General features: G+C 54.9%; 1 protein-coding gene across 1 annotated transcript; it reads left to right on the forward strand.

Annotated features, from left to right (window-relative positions):
• Positions 1–5,382: 5,382 nt before the first annotated feature.
• On the forward strand, positions 5,383–11,028 carry SMIM12 (small integral membrane protein 12). The gene is made up of 2 exons (XM_008273713.4): positions 5,383–5,524; positions 10,109–11,028. The coding sequence occupies exon 2, from the start codon at positions 10,114–10,116 to the stop codon at positions 10,390–10,392; it is 279 nt and encodes a 92-aa protein (XP_008271935.1). The 5' UTR covers positions 5,383–5,524; positions 10,109–10,113; the 3' UTR covers positions 10,393–11,028.
• Positions 11,029–21,404: the final 10,376 nt, after the last annotated feature.

Raw genomic sequence — 21,404 nt, forward strand, 5'->3', positions numbered from 1 at the left:
CCGCTGCTCTCTCCGGAGGAGGCCACGTGTGCCCCGGGGGGCCAGACAGGATCCACGCTCTCGGTCCAGGGACAGCAGGGGGGAAGGGGATTGAGCCCGTTGGTGGCCACGGTCAGGACCTGGGCCCTCCTAGAGTGGGGAGGGGTCAACATCTCCCCAGCCCTGGTTGTGTTTCTTTGTCTGGCTCCTGGTCTTTCCCGGATTCCCCCGCGGAGGGAAGTGCCCAACCCGGAGTGTGTGCTCAATAAACAGGGAGTGTGGTTATTATTAGGTTTAACAAATACTGGTTTCTCCTTCCCCGAGGGCACGGCCAGCAGCACACAGGCTCTGTGGAGGTTGGTGCTGCGGCATTGTCTTCCTTTGGGTGCCTCCTGTGAGTGGGCACCGTGGGGCAGGGGGGTCCAAAGACCAGAACCGCCCTGGGAAGGCAGCCAGGCCCCAGTGGTGTTGGCTCGTAGGTGGGCCAGGCAAGGCTGAGTGCTGCCCACGAAGGGGCAGTGCCTTGCCAAAGGAGAGGGAACCAAGGCTCTGGGCAGATAGGTGACATGTCCGCAGTGGGGGATCCAGGGCTGAGGCCTGGAAAGGGGTTGATGGCAGCCCTGACACAGCCCCCCTTCCAGCCCTGGGGGTTGATGGGTCACCCCTAGACTGGAGAGGAGGGCTTGTGTGGGGGGGTGCCCGCTCCTCTGGGCCACTCTAGCTCAGCCAGACCTTCTCATTCATTTTTTTTTTTTTTGACAGGCAGAGTGGACAGTGAGAGAGAGAGAGAGAGGTCTTTTTGCCATTGGTTCACCCTCCAATGGCAGCCATGGCCGGCGCGCTGCGGCCGGTGCACCGCGCTGATCCAGTGGCAGGAGCCAGGTGCTTCTCCTGGTCTCCCATGGGGTGCAGGGCCCAAGTACTTGGGCCATCCTCCACTGCACTCTCTGACCACAGCAGAGAGCTGGCCTGGAAGAGGGGCAACCGGGACAGAATCTGGCGCCCCGACCGGGACTAGAACCCGGTGTGCTGGCGCCGCAAGGTGGAGGATTAGCCTAGTGAGCCACGGTGCCGGCCCTCATTCATTTTTAATTTGAAAGCATTAGAGACAGAGGGAGAGACAGAGAGAGATCTTCTATCCCCTGGTTTTCCCCACCCCAAGAAAAAAACAACAACTGGAGCTTCTTCCTGGTCTCCCATGTGGGTGCAGGGACCCAAGCACTTGGGCCATCTACTGCTGCTTTCCCAGGTGCATCAGCAGGGAGCTGGAGAGGAAGTGGTGCAGCCGGGAATCAAACCGGCACCATATGAGATGCTGGCCACAGGCAGCAGCTTAACATGCTATACCACAGTGCCCGCCCCCTTCTCATTCATTCATTTGTTCAGCAAATGTTTATCACTGCCAGGCATCATGGACATGGTCGTGAACAGGCTGTAGTTTCTGGTGCTCTGGGGAAAAGAGAGAAATGGGCAGTTAAAACACAAGGGTGAGGGCCAGGAGGCTGACTGTAGTACCCGCGGGAGAGGGGCTGGGGCCGGGGCTGGGGCTGTTCTGAGATCAGGGAGCAGCTGTGCAAAGACCTGCAGGAGAAGCGGGCACTGGGGCACAGCGACTTGATGGCTCAGCCTTTGTTTGGGTCACGCCGAGGGGGTGGGCCTGGGTCTGGAGGGCGTGGGGCCACAGAAGCCACTGGCACAGGCGTTTTCCAGGCCGCTGAGAAGCAGCTGCTGGAACACAGACTCCGATGAGGGGGCTCCCTGTGACCCGAATCTCCAGAAGCCGGTCAGCTTGGAGCTGGTCTGAGACAGTGTTAAAGACCCCTTGAGTGGGTCTTCAACAAGTGCTCCAGGGGGCTCTGGTGGGCAGCTGGCTTTGAGAACACCTCGCTTGGATGACTGTCCGTCGGATTCCTGGAGTGTCTGTTTCCGGTACGCTTGGCAGGGGAATCCTTGGCTGGACCGCGTCAACTCTGGGACTCTCATCGCTCAGAGTAGGACACAGGTGAGGCTTGAACTAGACGATATCAGAGCCATTCCAGGAAACAGGTGTTCTCACCCCCTGCACAGATGAGCAGACTGAGGCTTGGAGATGCGAACAGCTGCTCCCAAATCCCAAAGCTGGGCAGTGGCTGGCTCGGAGTTTAGTCCTCTGTGTAGTTTTTTTCTGGTCTTTGTCTTCTTGGAAGGGGGCCAGGTTTTCTGGGTGCAGGAGGTATACAGGCAGCGCACGGAGGAACAGGGCAGCATTTGTAACCCTGTGGCTGTCCTGTTGCCCACACCAGGTCTGCAGTGTCCCCAGGTGCGGCTGATGGGGGCGCTTCCTTCAGTTGTGCTGAGCCCCAGAAATAAAGATGAGCGCCATCTCTGTGCTCTGAGTGCTCTCGGTGTGGCCACAGCTGGGCATACAGAAAGTGGGGGTACCAAGGGAGACCTGCTTTCCCGGAGGGGCGAGAAGAGAAGGGAGCCTCTGTTCACGCAGTGCCTTAGGTCATTTTGTGCTGCTAAGACAGAAAGCCACAGACCGGGCAATTTACCGCGAGCAGGACTTTGTTGGCTTGTGGTTGGAGAAGTACAGCACCCAGGTGCCACCAGCATCTGGCACGGGCCTTCGCCTGGCAAAGGTGTGAGGGTGGAAGAGGCCGAGATGAGGCTGGACTCGCCCTTGTATGGAGGCCCCAACCCCAGCCGCGGGAGCAGAGCCCTCGGATGGCCTCATCACCTCCTAACGCTGCTCCAGTGGCAGTGACGTGTCATCGTGCGTTTGGGAGGACAGGCAGTCTGGGGAAACTCTCCGCCTGTGCGCTGGACCTCGCACGATGCCCGAGTGTTTTGCTGTCGTGGAAGAGAGGGCAGAACCTTTAGGACAGGCAAGGGCAGCACCCTGGGCAGAGGCCTGGGAGGGCCGCTGTGCGGCCTGGTTTGTTCAGCCAGCACTGGAGAACGCAGGGTGGTGTGTGCGGGGGCGGGGTGGGGCACAGAACCCACGGAGGTGAGAGGTTGTCTGCCCTGGAGTCCGCCTGCTTTGCAAGTTCCCTTGACCGGCAGAACCAACAGAAATGGACTGGAGGGAGCGATGAGAAGGCCGGGAGACCCCCGGGGGAGCTGCTGATGTGGTCTGGGGACCGATGTTGACATTGGGAGACGTGGGAGGCCCCTGTGCCAAGCTGGGTGTGGGCAATACGGTGAGAGGGGCCAAGCCTTGAGGGTGTGGCTCGGGCTTTTGGTTTAGTGACTGCAACACCGTACTTGGGCATCAGGCATTGCAGAAGGAGGACTGAGTCTGGGGAAGACTCACCATGGTGGTAATAATTTACCGAGTGCGAGGCACTACACCAGGCATGGTATACAGTTAGGTGATTTCACGCAGCACGCCTAGGGGCTGGGTACTATTACTCTCTTTTCTAAAACAAAGAGTGTCCATAGCTTTTCTGAAATTAGCGGAGAGCAGAGCCAGGATTTGAACCCATGGCTTTCTGCTTTCTAAGCATGCTCCTGAGCTCCACTCCGTTCTGCCTGAGGGAACCGGCAGACAGTGCTCAAGGTTCGGCTCCGTACCGGCGCCCCTAGGGAGCTTTCGCTGAGGCCTCCTGGCTGGGCCGAAGCTCCTCCTCTGTGCTCCATGTATACACTTCTTTCTTTTTAAGTTTTTTAAAATTTTCATTTATTTGAGAGGAAGAGTTACAGATGCAGAGAGAGGGAGAGGCAGAGAGAGAGAGGTCTTCCATCTGCTGGTTCACTCCCCAATTGACGGCAACGGCTAGAGCTGGGCCAGGCTGCTGCCAGGAGTTTCTTCCAGGTCTCCCATGCGGGTGCAGGGGCCCAAACACTTGGTCCATCTTCTACTGCTTTCCCAGGCCATAGCAGAGAGCTGGATCGGAAGTGGAGCAGCCGGGACTCGAACCAACACTCACATGGGATGCCGGCACTGCAGGTGGAGGATTAACCTAGTATGCCGCAGCGCCGGCCCCTAGATTTGGACTCTTCACCATAATGAAGTAATGCAGTTGGAGAGGCTTCCTGTGCAGGTGACCCTTAATAGGGGAGGCAGAGCGGCTCTGGTTAAGAAAGGTGGGAGGGGCACTCCAGGTAGGTGCTCAAGCATCTACGAGGCATAGCCTCGTGCACCAGTTTGGGGTGGATGGAGAATCTGGGGGTCTAGTGTATGTTACCAATGGTAAACATGGGGACAGTTTAGAAAGTTCATGGGAAACACGCACGCTGAAAAAGCTATGCATGAATGCATCACTCAGCTTGTCATGACTACAATGAAATACCTAAGACAAACAGCTTCTGGTCTATTCTGGGTCGTGGTTTAGGAGGTTCTCAGTCCAAGGTCAGGCGGCCCCACTGGCTCGGTGTCTGGCGATGGTGCTCTCGCTAGCAGAGTCGCGAGGCGGTGCCAAGCATCACATGGCAGAGCAAGCACCTGTCCGTGGCTCCCCCTGTGAAGCCACGACTCAGTCATGGGAGCAGCACCCCGGCAGCCAAATCCAACCTGATCAGTTCCCAGAGGGGCCCCCCACCAGTGCTGTAATCGGGCTGAGTGTCTGTCTTATCCGTACCAAGCCTTTACCACGTGGGCCTCTGAGGAGTGCCCACGCTAATATCCATGCCACAGCGATGGACTTCAAACAGTCCTTGCCGCAAAATAAGCTTATCCTTTAATTCCAGCTTCCAGCATCTTGTGGCGCTTCCCTCACATGCCAGGCCGAGAAAAGTACAAGAAAGGGAGGAAGGCAGGGAGGCAGGCCCACGGGGGAGCACGGGAGAGCTTGGGCAAGGGTTTTTTTTCCCTGCATGTTATAAAATAATTGTGCAGTGCACAGTGGAGACGCAGAGGAGGTCGTGAATATTTAACCTGAGGGAGTCATGTAAGACAGGTTTTACTGTAGTTCGATTTTTTTTTTTTTTAACAGAGAACAGTAACGGTCATGTTTCCCTGGTTGTTTTGTGCCTGGCACAGCACCTTAATACATCATCTCATGTAATCCTTGCACCATTCCTGCGAAATGGGCGTTCCCGCCTTTACACGGAGGAGCCCGGGGAGGCTCCCACAGGAGAATGAATATAATGAACATTCTTCCGAAGGTCACCTAGCTAGAAAGCCTGGATCCAAAGATTCTAAAGCACTAGATTGTCATTCGCAAGGGAGCCCTTCTTGAGGTCAGGGACCATAGTCTTGGCTTTTTGTGTGCCCAGACCTAGGTCTCAGAAGACGCGTAATAAACCTCAGTTGAATAAATAAATGGATGACCTGTCACTTTTCTCCCACGAGGAAAACACGTGGCGCCGCGACTGGGAAACCTCCCGGCCACCAGGGGGCGCTGTGACCGCCTCAGCTCAGTGGAATCCCGTTGCGGAGGCCTGGATTCTTCCCGGCCTGTGGCTAGAGTTCAGCCAATCCCTGGGCTCCGAGGGAGCCGGCGGCCAGTGGGCGGGGTCACGGGGCCCGCGGCCCGGGGGCCGCTGGGAGCGGCGACGTCCGTGCTCCCGGCTGGCGGGCGGAGACTGGGGGCTGGACCGAGGAGTGCGGGCTGGGCCGCAGGTGAGCGCGCGGTCCCGGCGAGCGGGTCGTTTCGCTGGAGCACCTGCCGGGGCTGCCAGTTCCGTGACGCCAGTTCAGGCCGTCAGGGAGAGGGTATGGCGAGTGTCCGCTCCGGCTGTGGCCCGGCCTGACGGCTCCCTCTTCCCGGCGCTGCGCTGCCGAGTTGGGGAGCCCGGCTGGTCCTCTGCGACCAGGGCTGAGGACGGACGCGACGGGGCTGTAGGGAGGACAGGGGGCTGACTGGCGGCCTAGGGGAGCTGTTTGGGCGCTGACCTCACTTGCCCCGTCCGCGCCCCCTCCCCCACGCCCCCGGCCGGGCTCGGATGACTCCCAGGGTTAATTCTTGCCCCTTCTCAGACCTCCTTTGCCCTTGGCAGCACTTGGGGGTCTCTAGGGCCTCCGTGGGCCAGACATGAAGAGCGGTTTCCCGGCAACCGGTTGGCCTGTTATGTCCCCAACCACGACACCTCTTCTGGTACCCTGGGGATGATGATGATGGAGCGTCTAGCGTCTTGTCACCAGCAGGGGCTGGGTTCTCGCCACCTTTTCAGGGACGGTGTCTGGGTGGCTGCTGTGGTTTTAGCTCTGATGAGTTGCTCGGGCTGCCCTCCTTCCCCTCAACAAGCCATGATCGAGGATCACTCTGTGCCAGGCGAGGGTGTGAGGGGTCGAGGAGCGGGTAGGGCACAGTAGGGCTGGCAGACATGGTCTTTTCCCCCTGGGAGCCTAGAGTGTCTTGAGAAATGCAGACGAGCAAGCCAGCACAGTGCTGGTTGTAAGTGTGGGATACATGAATGGAATGACTGAATTGGGAGAGAGGCCTTGTGCTGCATGTGAGAGATTAGTTGTGAACCATACTTGGTATGTTTTTATGTTAACGTATTTTTTATTATTATTATTTAAAAGAGTTAGAGAAAGAGAGATCTTCCATTCCACTGGTTCACTCCCCAAATGGCCGCAACAGCCAGAGCTGAGCCGATCTGTTGCCAGGAGCCAGCAGCTTCTTCTGGTTCTCCCACGTGGGTGCAGAGGCCTAAGGACTTAGGCCATCTCATTCTGCTTTCCCAGACCATAGCAGAGAGCTGGATCGGAAGAGGAGCAGCCGGGACACAAACCGGCGCCCATATGGGATGCCGGCACTGCAGGCTGGGGCTTTAACCCTCTATGTCACAGTGCTGGCCCCTGTTAACATCCTTTGTTGACTCCTCATGTGCAATTACGTGTCTTCTGGTTTGGTGAAGCAGTAGGTCGGACAGCATTTGCCACAGTAATGTCTGCAAGTGGCTGGCCACAAACACTCCAGCGCCACGTTCGTGCAAAGGGCACTCGCGGCGCAGGCGACTGATTTGCCATTCTCGTCACCTTGTAGTACTAGAGGACTTCTCGTGCTTATCCTTCTTGGGCGTGCTCTAAGACCACCTCCTTTTCTCGGCACCACCACAGTCTCCGTGCAAGGTGAAAAGTGGACTCCTTTTGAATGCTGGTAGTCAGATAAAGTCCATCCGTCTTCCAGTTGCTTGCCATAAAGATCAGTCTTTGCTGATTGGGGGAATCCCTTCGTGATCCTGGATTTTGGCCTTTTTATTTTCTGTTGTATCCAAGGGTTCAACCTTGAACATGGTGGTCTTCCCCGGAAGGGCTTTTACGTAGATCTGCATCCTGATGGCGGGCCTACCGCAGATGGCGGATAGGAAAGAAAAGCCATGCTGGAGATGTTTTAAGACAGGTTGGAGGCCGGCGCCGCGGCTTACTAGGCTAATCCTCCGCCTTGCGGCGCTGGCACACGGGATTCTAGTCCCGGTCGGGACGCCAGATTCTGTCCCAGTTGCCCCTCTTCCAGGCCAGCTCTCTGCTGTGGCCAGGGAGTGCAGTGGAGGATGGCCCAAGTGCTTGGGCCCTGCACCCCATGGGAGACCAGGATAAGTACCTGGCTCTTGCTATCGGATCAGCGCGGTGCGCCGGCCGCATCGCGCCGGCTACGGCGGCCATTGGAGGGTGAACCAACGGGAAAGGAAGACCTTTCTCTCTGTCTCTCTCTCTCTCACTGTCCACTCTGCCTGTCAAAAAAAAAAAATAAAAAAGATTGGAAAAGAGAGTTGCTGTTTAGGAAAAGTGTTTGCTTATAGAGAGGATTTGCTTAGAAGGTGGGAAATAACATGGGAGAAGGAATTTTTTTTTTTTTTTTTAAGATTTATTTATTTGAAAGGCAGAGTTTCAGAGAGGCAGGGAGAAAGAGAGAGAGAGAGTCTTCTATCTGCTAGTTCACTCCCCAGATGGCAGCAATGGCTGGAGCTGAGCCGATCCAAAACCAGGAGCCAGGAGCCCAAGGACTTGGGCCATCTTCTACTGCTTTCCCAGGCCATAGTGGAGAGCTCGATCAGAAGAGGAGCAGTCGGGACTTGAACCAGCGCCCATATGGGATGCCGGCACCACAGATGGTGGCTTTACCCACTACACCACATTGCCAGCCCCCCTGTCTTTTTCTGTAACTCTGTCCTTCAAATAAATAAATGAATCATTAAAAAAAAAAAAAAAAAAGCGGATCAGGCAGCACCCAAAGTGGCGCTCATATAGGATGCTGGCATCCCAGGCAGCTGCTTAACCTGCTGGGCTAAATGGGAGGCGTGTTAGGTTGGGGTTCTTCAAAGGTGTCTCTCTTAACAGCTTCTGCATGTTAGGATTAAACAGATTTCTTAGAATGATCACAGAGTTTGCAAAAGCAGGAAGCTCTTGTAGGTAATGAAATGCCAGGCTGACAGGAAAAGACTTGCAGAAGTTCTTAAGTTCAGAATTTAGACAGAAACCATATACCTGTCTGCAGTATGTTCTTTCCACCACAAGACCACAGGTCTTGAAGTTGGAGAGGCCTGGGGTCAAAATCAGAGGCTGTGTCGCTTCTGGTGATCTTGGACTAAGTAATAACACCTGAGACTTTGTGGCCTTAGACAGAGTCCACGCCAGCAACTCCTACCCCACAGGGGTGCTGGGAGGATCAGGTGACTGTGACTGTGACTGTGCAGGTAGTCAGCGCAGTGCCTGGGTGGCTTCAAGGACCAGGAGAGGAAACCCGGGCTGCTGCAGGCTCACCCCCAGCCACAGTGGTCCACAGAACCTGGGATTCCTCCAGAGAGAACTGGAACAAGACACACAAAACCTGTCCCTGGTGAGGTATTGATTGTTCTTTTTAGTCCAGAGACAGTGACGTTGGAGAGTTGCACAATCACAGAGGTCTTTCAGTTGGACTTCATTTGGGCAAGTTACTTAACTCTGTGCCTTCTCCCTGGCAGGGTAGACAGGAGGATTAAAGGAGACATTGTATGTAAAGTGCTAGGACCAGGAAGTCCTTAGCTGTCATTGTTAAGATAATTGAGAGTGATCTTTGTTAATAATGATAATGGGTGTGTGTGTGTCTTTCTGTGTCTGTCTGTCTCTCTCTCTCTCTCTCTCTCTCTCTCTCTCTACTGGACACGTCTGCTTTGTCCCTCTTTGGTTCGGGAGCAGGGCAGTCTCCCCCTGCCCTCCGTGGCTAGGACAGTGGTTTTCACAGAGACTTCTAATGCTGGGGTGTTCAGAGAACGCTTTGGTGTGTTCAGGAGCATATGTAAAAGTGAGGAAATGGATTTGGTTGAAGATAGCGTATTTTGAAAGCAGCTCGGGGCCGGTGCCGTGCCTCAATAGGCTAATCCTCCGCCTTGCGGTGCCGGCACACTGGATTCTAGTCCCGGTCGGGGCGCCAGATTCTGTCCCGGTTGCCCCTCTTCCAAGTGCAGTGGAGGATGGCCCAAGTGCTTGGGCCCTGCACCCCATGGGAGACCAGGAGAAGCACCTGGCTTCTGCCTTCGGATCAGCGCAGCGCAGCGCAGCGGCCATTGGAGGGTGAACCAACGGCAAAGGAAGACCTTTCTCTCTGTCTCTCTCTCTCACTGTCCACTCTGCCTGTCCAAAAAACTGCCAGCAGATTTGTGAAGTATAGGTGGCCGCAGTGGTAGAACCAAGTTAAGAACAGGCAAAAAGCATTGCCAATTTTCCTATCTCAAATCCAGAGTCGCTGGGTGTGGATTACCGTTCTGGCTATTTGCGCTGCTTATGCTTGGCCGGGGGAAAGAAGCTCCTTTTTCACAGGCATGGAGCCAGGAGGTGACAGTGGGAGGACCTGTGGTGGGCAGAGGGCGGCGGGCAGTGCTCACGGAGAGATGCCATAGGGTGGAGAACGCCCGAAACGTTGACGAGCTGTCGAGGGAGGGCTTGGAGCCGGCAGCAGGCTCGGAGCTCCACAAGGTGAGGCTCGGAGGTCGCGTTGTGGGGACACTGCCACACACTGGTGCAGAGTTGTCCAAGAGAACAGCGCACCAGACAGATTCTTCCCCCTTCCCTGACAGTTGAATCTTTTGCAGCCCCATGCAGGACTCCTGGGGCCCAGCTGTTGGGTAAAGCCAGATGCACGCTTGCATTGCTCCACAGTGGGGGTGGGCGCTCAGTTAGTTGTGCATGGCCTCCTGGCAGGTGGAGCGCCCTGGGGGTCGTCCCTGTTTGCAGCGGGAGGGGTGCTGGCGCTTCCCTAACGCTGCCTTGTGACCTCTGCAGATGTCATGTGGCCTGTGCTTTGGACCGTGGTGCGGACCTACGCCCCCTATGTCACGTTTCCTGTGGCCTTCGTGGTTGGGGCCGTGGGCTACCACCTGGAATGGTTCATCCGGGGCAAGGCGCCCCAGCCTGCGGAGGAGGAGAAGAGCATCTCCGAGCGCCGGGAGGAGCGCAAGCTGGACGAGCTGCTCGGCAAGGACCACACGCAGGTGCTGAGCCTCAAGGACAAGCTGGAGTTCGCCCCGAAAGCCGTCCTGAACAGAAACCGCCCCGAGAAGAACTGATGGGGGACACGGGGCGCTGCGCCCCTCTCGGAGGCCGGGGCTGGGCTGCTGCTCTGTCGCCCGGGCCCCAGACCCTGCGCAGCTGATCTGCTTTGCTGCTTCCTCGGCCCCTCCCGCACCCCCGCAGCCACACCACACTGTCTGCTCCCTCCTGGGCAGGCAGGCAGGGCGGGGCCAGCGAAGAGGAAGGCCCTTGAAGGGTCTGGCCCACGGCTGCCTCTGTTGCGTGGGGGCCACACGCGCTCAGGTCCTGAGCGGATGGGAGCACTAGGGGAGGAGTGTGTGAGGTGCATAGGGACTGTGTCTCCCTGGGGCAGCGGCCTGGACTCCGGGGAAAGGGCTGGGGTTTGGGTGCTGCCTGCAGGAGACACTACAAGCGTAGTCCTGGTTTGCACCGGGAAGAATCAGAAGTCGACCTGGCCCCCTTGTCCTGTTCGCCCTGTTTTGTGCTCATTCTTCCTGAAATCCTGTCCTGTGTGCTTGGGAATGGGATTTCCCTGGGAAGGAAAGCCCAGGCTGTTTACGTTGGGGCTGGAGGAACATGTCCTAGTGAATTCACTTGAAAACAATCGTCATCTTCCACCCCCCATCACTGTGTAGTACAAAACACGATTAAAGTGGCGTCTGAGAACCGGATCGCTGGGCTCCTACCTTCGCTGTGTCTGGGTCTCCCTAGGAGTTAGCCAGGGCTAGCATTTCCAGACGGGATGGCTTTGGCGTTTGGCTGGGGTCTCCCAGTGATACTGCACCAGCTTCCAGAGGCACAGGTTCCCGGAGCCTTTCACCCTGCTAACAAGAGCCGGTAGCACCTTCCAGATCTGACTTGGGGTGGAGCTCCTGCGTGGACATGTGCCCAAGTTTTTCCCTAGGACAGAAACACCTGTGTCGCTCCCCCTCTTCGTGGAGGAACGACACTAAACCCTGCCTAGGTTTCATATCCGAGTCACGGCACCATTATGTCGCTCCCCGTCTTCGTGGAGGAACGACACAGGACCCTGCGCTGTTCTTTTGTCTGCTCGGCCCTTCCCGGGTTTGCTGCTGGTTCTTCCCGGGTTGGCTACCATCCCTTCCACCTCCGTGGAAGGGCGGTTCCCCCTGCCACTTTCCCCACTTCCGCGGGGGAGCGGCACACCGCCAGCCGGCTCTCTCGGGAGCTGCACAGGTGTTCCTTCAGATAGATGTTCCCGGTGCATATTGTCTCTGTCCTCCTTTATAGTCCTCTTCCACCAATCCCAACTCTGCTACCCACATGCCGAGTACACTGTTCTCCTCCAATCAGGAGCAGGTCCTACAGTTTATTGGTTGAACTGGAGGCAGCTGTGTAGAAGCTGTTTCCTCCTCTCCCAGCGCCATATTGTGGGAGAGCAGATGCATAGAATAAGTCTTAATTCCAGTAACTTAGTCTAGTCCGAGTTGCTCCCAGTTGCTCCCCACACACCTGCACATGAGAGGGAGCGGGACAGGGCTAATGAGAGGCCACTCGCCCCCAGTGCTCTCATACAGCCATGGTTCATATTCTGGTTTTTTAACTAATTCTCGCCAAAGTTTAAAGATGTCACCGTGGCGCGTTTACTTTGTTCACGGTTTTTCCTTATTAGAATCTTTTTCCATCCTGCCACGTGGTCCTCATGTTTGCTTTTAGGAGCTGCGTGCTTGGTCAGGTGGAGCTGTAGAGTAAGTTCACTTGCAACAGCGTCCCCAATGCAGGCCTTTCCTGCCTGTTGGAGGGAATCAGCAGTCATAAGGGTCTCCACAGGTATAGCCAGTGCCTTCCGAGTGGGTGTGGGAGCTTACACCGGGTGTACCTGCTAAGAGGTCACTGGGGAGGTTGCAGGGGGAATGGAGAGAGGGCAGAAAGAGGCGGAAGAACCTATAGCCTCATGAAACAGGTCTTCCCTGTGTGAGTAGTGAACGTTGGTGAGAATGCATCTACCTCTGAAAGAGGGAGGTGTTTGCCCTGCATCCAGTCTGAGGGTCTCTCTCCCCTAAGCCCCTGGTGGTGGTAACGGGTGGGGGTAGGAATATTTTTTTTAGAAAGATTTATTTATTTGGCCGGCGCCGTGGCTCAATAGGCTAATCCTCTGCCTTGCGGCGCCGGCACACAGATTCTAGTCCCGGTCGGGGCGCCGGATTCTGTCCCGGTTGCCCCTCTTCCAGGCCAGCTCTCTGCTGTGGCCAGGGAGTGCAGTGGAGGATGGCCCAAGTGCTTGTGCCCTGCACCCCATGGGAGACCAGGATAAGCACCTGGCTCCTGCCACTGGATCAGCGCGATGCGCCGGCTGCGGCGCGGCGGCCATTGGAAGGTGAACCAATGGCAAAAAGGAAGACCTTTCTCTCTGTCTCTCTCTCTCTCTCACTGTCCACTCTGCCTGTCAAAATAAATAAATAAATAAAAAACAAAAGAAAAGATTTATTTGAAAAGCAGAGTTACAGAGAGAGAAGGGGAGACACAGATCTTCCATCCACTGGTTCACAACCCACATGGCAGCAGCACCAGGGGCTGGGCCAGACCAAAACCAGTAGCCTGGAGCCCTGTCCAGGCGGGTGGCAGGGGCCCAAGCACTAGGGCCATTTTCCACTGCCTCACCCAGGTACATGAGCAGGGAGCTGGATCGGAAGTGGAGCAGTTAGGAAACCAGTTTGCACTCAGAAAGGGTGTCCGCGTCCCAGGGGCAGCTTAACCTGCTGTGCCACAGTGCTGGCCCTGAGGGTAGAATCCCTACAAAAACCATCTCATTAGGAGAGGGACCATTTCAGAAGTCACAGACTGGCTGGCCGGTGCCGTAGCTCACTAGGCTAATCCTCCACCTGCGGCACCGACACCCTAGGTTCTAGTCCCGTTTGGGGCACCAGTTGCTCCTCTTCTAGTCCAGCTCTCTGCTGTGGCCTGGGAAGGCAGTGGAGGATGGCCCAAGTGCTTGGGCCCTGCACCTGCATGGGAGGCCAGGAGGAAGCACCTGGCTCCTGGCTTCCGAACGGCACAGCACGCTGGCTGTGGTGGCCATTTGCGGGGTGAACCAACAGAAGGAAGACCTTTCTCTCTGTCTCTCTCACTGTCTAACTCTGCCTGTCAAAAAAAATTAAAAGAATTAAGAGGTCACAGACTGGCAGCCACTGGGTCATACCGACTCCACAGGTGGTGTTAGTAGAGTTGTGTGTTTTTTTTTAATGTCACCATTTAAAAATATGCTTAAAAAAAAAAACTCCACTGGATTTGAATTTCTAGCAGCTTTTACAGAAAAAGATGGAAGACCTAGTGCCAGCGGTTCAAGCTGGAAGCTGAATCACCATGCCACCTTCCCTCAGGCCCCTGCGTTCCCATCCCCAGTGGGCTGGCCTGTGGAGATGCCAGCTGTGGCGTGGGAGGGCCTAAGGGGCGTTGGCCTGAGAAAAGCAGCACAGATCAGTGGCCTGGCGGCTTCCTTCCAGTGAGCTGTCGGGAGAATGTTGGAGTGAGCACATGTTAATGTGGAGAGTGTGAGGAAAGAGGTTTCCAGTCCTGGAAGCTCACCTGGCAGCCTGGGCCTCATTGACAAGACCAGTGCTGCCACCCTGTGGCTTCCCTGTGCATCACCAAGCCTGGCGAGAGCTTCCCTGGGCTGACCTGGGAGGAGGGAGCCCTGATGCCTGCTGGCATCAGTCAGGTGAGGAACAGGCCCGCCGGCTGCCGCTGGCCTGCCTGGAGGAGGCAGCGGATTCAGCTCCCAGCAGGTGCTGCTTATGCTGCTGGAGCTAGGTTTGCCGCTTTTGCCCTAACAGATGCTAGAAATTCAGTGGGATTCCCCTGGCCCCGAGCCATCTGGTTTTTAAATGTTGACAATCCCTTAAGAAACTCTATGCTGACACACCTGTGACATCAGCTGGACCCAGTGACTGCCAGTTGGTGACTTCTGAAACTCTCTCTTCCAGTGACAGAGGTTTTTGTAGTGATCTAGCAGCTGTTAGCCCTCAGAATTTGTTTCCACCGGGACACTTTTGAGCATCCTGCACTTGCCCAGCTTAATATCAACCCAAGAAAGCACTTGAAGATGGGAGGCCTACGAAAACACAACCAAACCGTTTTCCCACGGCCGCTTTTAGATTTGCAGTTATTCTGGAATAACCCTGTCTCCCTGTGTGCCTCCTCCCCGAGCCTGGCGGAGGAAGCCCTATCTTTGGAAAGTCCAAGTTGCTCCCTTCTCCTCCTCTCACTTTGTGCCCCCTTTTAAATTCATTTCCTAGGGCACATCCTCACCCAATGTCTGCACATCTATTAATACTCGCAGCTCGATCATTCCCACGGGCTGGCTGAGGTCTGCTCCCCTGGCGGTAGCTCTGAGACCGCGTGCCGTCTCGCCTCTGCTCGGGTGGCATTAGTGGCAGGGTTTCTGTGGATGCAGCAAAGACAGGCCAGGGTTGCTGGGATGAACCAGGGTGTGGCCTGGTTTTCTTCCATGTTCGCTGATTGACCTTGCAGGCCTATGACTCCCTTTTTGACTGGGCGTGCAGTCACGGTTCACTGAAACCCACTCGACCCCTTCGGTTGGTCCCTGACCCCCACCCCCGTGACGGTGGGGGCTCTAAGGCAGGGTTGTCCTGGCTGAGCAGGGCAGGAGCCCAGTCTGGTGCTTTTCCACTCTCCAGACCCTTTCCTGCGCCTGTTGCTGTGTTAGCACAAGTCAGCTGGACAGCCGCCAGGACAGGCCTGCCAGGGAGCCCTTTGCCTCTCGTCAGCTTCCTGGGGCCCCGGCCTGGTGGGGCCACCGGCCAAGTGAAGCACCGTGGAATTAACCTCGCTGGAGTCTGGGTCGGGAGCCAGGCAGCGGAAACGAGAAAGCTCCTGTGTCGTCTACTTTGCTGCTCCCAATTTGGTGTGGGTCTCTGAGCGCTTAGAGGCTGGTGACCCCTGGGCAGTGTGGCAGCGTAAAAATCAAGTGGATCCTAGAGTCTGATGGATTGCTGTTGTGCAGACTCCCTCCACCTCACTCTCCTCATCTGCAGATCGGGATTAAGGATCTTGGCTGGGCTGGGGCAAGGGAAAGGTAACCAGCATGTGCAGGTGTGATTTCTTTCTTTCTTTCTTTTTTTTTTTTTTAATTTATTTGAAAGTCAGAGTTACACAGAAAGAAGAGAGGCAGAGAGAGAGAGAGAGAGATCCTCTATCCGCTGGTTCACTCCTCAGTTGGCTGCAATGGCCAGAGCTGTGCCGATCTGAAGCCAGGAGCCAGGAGCTTCTTCCGGGTCTCCCACATGGGCGCAGGGGCCCAAGGACTTGGGCCATCCTCTACTGCTTTCCCAGGCCACAGCAGAGAGCTGGATAGGAAGTGGAGCAACCGGGACTCGAACCGGCACCCAAATGCAATGCCAGCGCTTCAGGCCAGGGCATTAACCGCCACAGTGCTGGCCCCTGCCGGTGTGATTTCATTGCAGGAAGAACCTGGGACAATTGTCGTGGTTGCACACATCCTTGTGTTCCCAGTGGGTGGGAGAGAGCAGTCTTGGCTGAGTGATGGCAGGGGCCCTCCCAGGCCTGGGAGCTGAGGGCTTCTTAGAGTTCTCAGAGGAAGGACTGCCTTGGAAGAGCTGAGCTGGCCAGGGGTTTGCCAGCTTTAGGGCTGTGTTACTAAGCAGAGGTTATATCTGTGCAGTTTGTAAACTCAGAGATGAGAAGCGGGGAGCAAGGTGTTCTAGAGTGTCTCCAAGTCGCAGACTAGTGAGAAGAGTGAGCCTCGGCTTGCAGGTGGTAGAACCGAGAGACCTGTGGAATGCTGCTCCAGCCCCCCTCGCCTTCATTTCCCCACCTGAAAAACGGGGCTGCAACTGTGTTCCCTGCTGCTCATGTGCAGAGAGTGGGAAATTGGCCTAGGGTCTTTGGAAATGTGCAAGGACTAGATGTTTGTGGCCCAGTGAAACCTCCCTTTTATCCAGCTGGGATGGCAGCCAGCTGAATAATGAAATATAAATAAATAAACGCTATTGTTTCCGTCTGCTGTACATGGGCTCTTTTTTAAAGTACTTGCTCCATAGCAGTCTTTGGGCGACTCAGTAAGTGGTCATCGGTCTGTGTGTTCCCAGCTTGTTCCCGCGGTGCCTCTGATGTCCTTCAAAACAGTTTATTCTTTTTGCATTACATTTGCTAACATCTTTTATCAAATCTTTTTTGCATGATACAAAGGTAAGCCCTGGCTTTTGGTTTGTTTTTGTTGTTGAAAAACTGCCAAATGGGTCCTCTTAATGATTGAGATTTTAAAAAGTCTTCAACAAGGGCAACTTTTCTGTCTGGAAGAATCCAGAGCCCCCTCCCCACGCCTCCTGCCCTCTGCCTGCCTGTCTTCGCTCACTTCCAGCTCCAGCCCCATTCCTGTCTGCTTCTGAGCCTGAGCTGCCAAGAGCAGCTGGAGCAGTTTGCATGACCAAACCTCCCTTGCACTGCAGCTAAGGGTTCAACAGCCCATGGGCATCAGTGTTTTAATTTCTTTAAAATTTAAGTATTAGAGTGGTCAGCACTGTGGCATAATGGGTAAAGCCACTGCCTACAGTGCCAGCATCCCATATGGGAACCAGTTTGAGTTCCAGCTGCTCCACTTCCGATCCAGCTCTCTACTATGGCCTGGGAAAGCAGTGGAAGATGGCCCAAGTCCATGGGTCCCTGCACCCACGTGGAAGACCCGGAAGAAGCCCCTGGCTCCTGGCTTCAGATTGGCACAGCCCCAGCTGTTGTGGCCTCTTGGGGAGTGAACCAGTGGATGGAAGATCTCTCTTTCTCTCTCTGCCTCTCTTCTTTCTGTGTAACTCTGTCTTTCAAATAAATACATAAATCTTTAAAAAAAATTATTAGAGTGCATGTGCACAAGCGCGCTCACTCTACTGATTCCCTCCCTAAATGCCTGCAGTAGTTGGGGCTGAGCCAAGCAGAGGCTGGAACCTGGGAACTCAATCCAAGTGTCCCATGTGGGTGGGTAGAGGGAACCCAGTTTCTTGAGCTGTCACAGTGCCTCCCAGGGTCTGCACTGGCAGGAAGCTGGATTCACACTGGAGCGGGGGATTGAATCCAATATTTCAATATAGGACACTATCTCCCAAGTGGTAGCTAACCCTCCAGGCCAAATGTCCAGCCCGAGGTGATTGATGGAGCTCCTCCAGCCTGCAAGCTCATCCCTGCCCTCTTCTTATCCCTTTGCTGCTTGCCTGCTCTCTGCCTCCACCACTACAGGGGTGAAGTCATTTTTGCCAGAAGCCTTTACAATTGCAAGTCTTGCATCATGTTTTTGTCATATTCTAGGTCTTTGCTTGACTCCCTTTGTGGAATTCCCTTGACGTCACCGCTGTCTCCCTCTCCTGGTCTGGCTCTCCCCTGTCCTCCTGTGTGTGGGTGTTCTTCCCGCTTCGGTCCTGCCTCTGTTTTCTTGGTGGGCAGTCTTAGCCTCATCCGTGGCTTCAGCCTCCATCATCAGTGTCTACCTTGACTCTCAAATGTGTATCTCTAGTTCCGAGGCTCCCTGTAAGTGCTGGATGAGTTTCTGAAACAGCACACTGGACGTCTCTGTCTAGATTCACCATGTAGTGCACTGGTATTGACCTGGGGCTGTGACTACGGACGTGTCTGGGCTCTTCTAGTGTCCCATCTCCCAGAGTGGTGCAGTGCAGGTGACGTTTATGAAACATCTGGCAGTGTCTTCAGCCAGGGTGGCTCACTTCTTCCACATCTGCATCCCATCCTCTCCAAACCCCCTTGCTGAAGACCCTTATGATCTCTTCCTGAAAGTTCTCCCTTCTCCCTGTTTCTGACAGCATTTACTTTCTAAAACATGTTTTTAAGATTTCAATTTTCCATTCGTTTGAAAGGTAGAGAGACAGAGAGATCTTCCAACTGCTAGTTCACTCCCCAAATGCTTATAACAGCCAGGGCCAGGCAGGGCCAAAGCCAGGATCTGGGAACTCAATCTGAGTCTGCCATATTGGTGGTAGGGACCCAAATGCTTGAGCCATCACCTGTGCACGTAGCAGGAAGCTGGATCAGAAGCAGAGGAGGGGCTGGCACTGTGGTGTAGCGGGTAAAGCTGCAGCCTGCAATGCTGGCATCCCATATGGGTGCCAGTTTGAGTCCTGGCTGCTCCACTTCCGATCCAGCTCTCTGCTATGGCCTGGGAAAACAGTAGAAGATGGCCCAAGTCCTTGGGCCCCTGCACCCACGTGGGAGACCTGGAGGAGGCTCCTGGCTCCTGGCTTCGGATTGGCACAGCTTAAGCTGTTGCTGCCAACTGGGGAGTGAACCAGTGGATGGAAGACTTCTCCCTCCCTCCCTCCTTTCCTCTCTCTCTCACTCTCCCTCTGTGTAACTCTGACTTTCAAATGAATAAATAAATCTTTAAAAAAAAAAAGCAGCAGAGAAACCAGGGCTCTAACCAGGCACTCTGATATGGGCTGTGGCCATCTCAAGTGGCAACTTAACTGCTATGCCAAATGCCAACCCCTAAGACATAGTTGATGAGGCTGTCCATCAGAGACCTTCCTGGCTATTTTCAAAGCCCTCTGCATGCCAGGCAAGATCTTTCACCATCGTAACCAAACCCACTTCCTTAGCTTCGTCCCCTGTCCTACGATAAGGTAATTTTTGTTTCTATGTCCTATGATAAGGTAATTTTTGCCATGTCCTGAACGTGTTTAGGCTCATTCAAACCTGGATACTTCCACTCTGTGTTATGCCTCCCTGGCTCTTCTCTCTTTGGCCACCTGGTGAGCTTTTGGTTATGCTAGGAGGTTAGCATGTGGATCCATACCTGACTCTCCTAAGCAGAGACAGGCATTCCCCCTCTGCTTCTCCAGCATTGTGATGGGCCTGGCATTGTGGTGTAGCAGGTAAAGCCTCTGCCTACAACGTCGGCATCCCACCTGGTCACCAGTTTGTGTCCTGGCTGCTCCACTTCTGATCCAGCTCCCTGCTGATGCAGCTGGCAAAGCACTGGAAGACGGCCCAACTATGTGGGCCTTTGCCACTGGTGTGGGAGACCCGGATGAAGCTCTTGGCTTTCGTCTAGCCCAGCCCTGGCTGTTGCAGCCATCTGGGGAGTGAACCAGCAGGTGAAAGATTAATCTCTCTTTCTCTCTCTAAATCTGCCTTTCAAATAAAATAAATTTTTTAAAGATTTTATGGGGCCGGCACTGTGGCACAGCGGGTAAAGCTGCCACTTGTGGTGCCAGCATCCCATATGGATGCTGTTCGAGTCCTGGCTGTTCTTCTTACAACCCAGCTCTCTGCTAATGTGCCTGGAAGAGCAGCAGAAGATGGTCCAAGTGCTTAGGCCCCTGCACCCACGTGGGAGACCTGGAGGAGGCTCCTGGTTCCTGTCTTTGGATCAGCCTAGCTCTGGCTGTTGCGGCCATTTGCAGAGTCTACTAGCAGATGGAAGATTTCTGTGTCCCCACCACCTGCCCCTATCATTCTTTCAAATAAATAAATAAATCTTAAAAAAAGGCTACTAATCTCAAATTTAAAAAAAGATTTTATTTTTTAAAAGATTTATTTATTTATTTATCTGGTTCACTCCCCAGATGGCCACAATGGCTGGAGCTGGGCCCATCAGGAGCCTGGAGCTTCTTCAGGGCCTCCCACTGGAATGCAGGAGCCCAAGGACTTGGGCCATCTTCTATTCCTGGGCCATAGCAGAGAGCTAGATTGGAAGTGGAGCAGCTAGGACTCAAACTGGTGCCCATAGGTGATGGCTTTACTTGCTACACCACAGCACTGACTCCATAAATTAAAAAAAAAAAAAAAAGGCACTGTGATTGGCATGTGTCTGTGTCCCCCTTAGGCTGTGAGCTCCTTGAGGGCAGGGACCGAGTCCTGCCTGTCGGCCCCTAGCTGAGTTCCTCGAGCACAGTGGTTGATGCACAGTCGTTGTCAGTACATGCTGGTTGAAGGAAGGGGCCCTGGAGGGTGAATCTGCGAAGGAGAAGGGCCGGCCTGGCTGTGGAGCCCAGCCCTGGACAGGGAGCTGTGCTGCCAGGTGTGTGGCCACAGTTTTGCTACCGTTTCGCTTTCCCTGAGCCTGGTAATGAGCTGAATCCGGAGAAGCTGCTGGCTTACTTTTTCCCAGGGGCCCTGGGGCCTGGGCAGAGGGCTGCGCTTCCCCTGCTGGGTAGGACCTGGACCAGCACGGCCCATGATGAATTTGACCCCGATGACTCCGTGGTGGGGAACAATGTTCTCAGGAAAGCATTCAGGAAACCCTTCGTGTAGCCGTGATCAAAGCTGTGCAGCAGCTCCGCAGGGTGGATGGGGAAACTCCGAGGAGTCCTGAAGGCCCTGGGTCTGAGCTCAGGCCGGCTGCCTCCAGCAGACAGCTGGCCCAGCCCTTAGGGTGGGAGACGGTGGGAGGCACATCGATGTGTGTCTCTTCTGTCCACGTGTGCTCCTTGGAGGTGGCTGAGGCCCACAAGGTGGTGGCTTGGCAGGTGAGGCCAGAAGCCTGGGAAACGGGCAGGGTAGGCCCCAGTCCCCTCATTTCTCCCAGGAGCTCACACAAAACATCTCTCTCTCTCTTTTTTTTTTAAGATTTATTTATTTATTTGAAAGGCAGAGTTACAGAGAGGCAAAGGCAGAGAGAAAGTCTTGCGTTCGCTGGTTCACTCCCCAGATGGCTGCAATAGCCAGAGATGGGCCAATCCGAAGCCAGGAGATTTATCTGGATCTCTCACACAGGTTCAGAGGCCCATGCACTTGGGCTGTCTTCTACTGCTTTCCCAGGCTATAGCAGAGTTGGATCAGAAGAGGAGCAACCAGGACTCTAACTGGTGCCCGTATAGGATGCTGACACTGCAGGTAGCAGCTTTACCCGCTACGCCACAGCGTCTTGATTTTATCTGAAACCCTCTTGCCACTTCTCCCTCATCTCCAAGGAATTCAATTTAGCAGTGAGAAGGGCACTTATTCTCCTTTGGCTAACAAGGGGATCAGAGGCATTGAGCAGGAAATGGCTCAACCAAGAGAACACGGATTCTCGGCAGATCTGGTCCTGCAGCCCTGAACTCCC

Source organism: Oryctolagus cuniculus, chromosome 7 (assembly GCF_964237555.1).
Source record: "Oryctolagus cuniculus chromosome 7, mOryCun1.1, whole genome shotgun sequence".
Lineage (NCBI taxonomy): Eukaryota > Metazoa > Chordata > Mammalia > Lagomorpha > Leporidae > Oryctolagus > Oryctolagus cuniculus.

Excerpts from the sequence above, each read along its gene's own strand:
- SMIM12 (XM_008273713.4), top strand. The coding sequence starts at position 10,114 with ATGTGGCCTGTGCTTTGGACCGTGGTGCGGACCTACGCCCCCTATGTC.